At 47.1% G+C, this 1,095-nt stretch overlaps 2 protein-coding genes across 2 annotated transcripts in view; both read left to right on the forward strand.

The window, feature by feature from the left end:
• Positions 1-164, forward strand: part of LOC103605267 (keratin, type I cuticular Ha1-like) — a 22,314-nt gene extending 22,150 nt beyond the window's left edge. Inside the window, exon 6 of the mRNA XM_008589844.1 lies at positions 100-164. Coding sequence (XP_008588066.1) covers positions 100-164 — 65 coding nt within the window. The remainder of the gene's footprint in view (positions 1-99) is intronic.
• The window catches only part of LOC103605264 (keratin, type I cuticular Ha1), a 42,694-nt gene extending 41,943 nt beyond the window's left edge, over positions 1-751 (forward strand). Inside the window, exon 7 of the mRNA XM_008589840.1 lies at positions 311-751. Within this exon, the coding sequence (XP_008588062.1) occupies positions 311-413 (103 nt within the window). The 3' untranslated portion in view covers positions 414-751. The remainder of the gene's footprint in view (positions 1-310) is intronic.
• The last annotated feature ends 344 nt before the right edge of the window (positions 752-1,095 follow it).

Here is a 1,095-nt window from a genome sequence, read left to right on the forward strand (position 1 = left end):
GGAAGTTTTACAATTCTGTGTGGCAGGTATTACCAATCCCATTTTATAGGTGGGGAGTCTGAGGCTCAGAGGGTTGAAGTGACTTCCCCCTGTCTCCAGGGTTACAGAGTGAAGGCTGGGATTCTTCTCAAATGTTGTTTGCTCTTTTCTGCCACTGCCTCTGAGCTTTGTAGAAATGCTCTGAACAGGCTTGGCTTCCTAAGACATCAGAGAATGGGTTCTTCTTGTTCCCATGTCTCCTTGGGTTGAGCCACTTCTTTTTAAAAAATTACCTTTCTTATGCTGATGATCTAACGATTCTCTGTCCCAGGCTTCCCTGCAACCCCTGTGCCACAACCAATGCATGTGACAAGCCTATTGGACCATGTGTCACCAACCCTTGTTGTTCCCGCTCCCGCTGTGGGCCCTGCTAGATCCCCAGAGCCAGCAGGAGGATTGCATGAAGACAGAAAGACCATCGAAGGAACAGCTCTGCCTCTCTGACAACCATCAGCCAAAGCCCATCCCAAAGCATCACCGTAAATTGTGGTCTGGAAGAGAACAAAAGCCCAGCATTGTGGCCTGACTGAGCCCAGGCCCACCCAGTCCTCTTCATCCAAGGCCTGTCGCTTGTAGTTGGTCTGAGTTTTGATGATCTGAGAGGTCTGAGTCGTGAATGGGATTATACAACGTGTTTGTTCTTCTCTGCTTCTTCTGACTTCCTTGCAGTTCCCCCAATCTCCTAATAAACTTTCCTCTTGCAAAGCAGACATGATTCTCATTTGTCTTCACTCTTTTCAAAGTGTTCTCTCTTTGTGTGCTTCTTCTAAAGCCACTTGAAAGCAGAAGAGGACTTGACAGTTTAACCCTCTCCTGAAAGGTCTTCGTCACCATTCGTTAGCGTTCATGAGGCCCAGTGAGCCCCAGCATCCACTCAGGCCAGCACAAAACTAAGTGGGGACACTTGTGCAAGAGGCCTCTTCTGAATAGGATAAACCCATATGCTATTGGACCTTCCTCAGTAAAATGCAACAGTTAACATTTCTAGAAAGTTCCACTTTTTCTTTTGCTAGTCCCTACAAGAAGAGGACAGGAGCTTACATTTACCAAACACCT

Source organism: Galeopterus variegatus, unplaced genomic scaffold (genome assembly GCF_000696425.1).
Source record: "Galeopterus variegatus unplaced genomic scaffold, G_variegatus-3.0.2 Scaffold5691, whole genome shotgun sequence".
Lineage (NCBI taxonomy): Eukaryota > Metazoa > Chordata > Mammalia > Dermoptera > Cynocephalidae > Galeopterus > Galeopterus variegatus.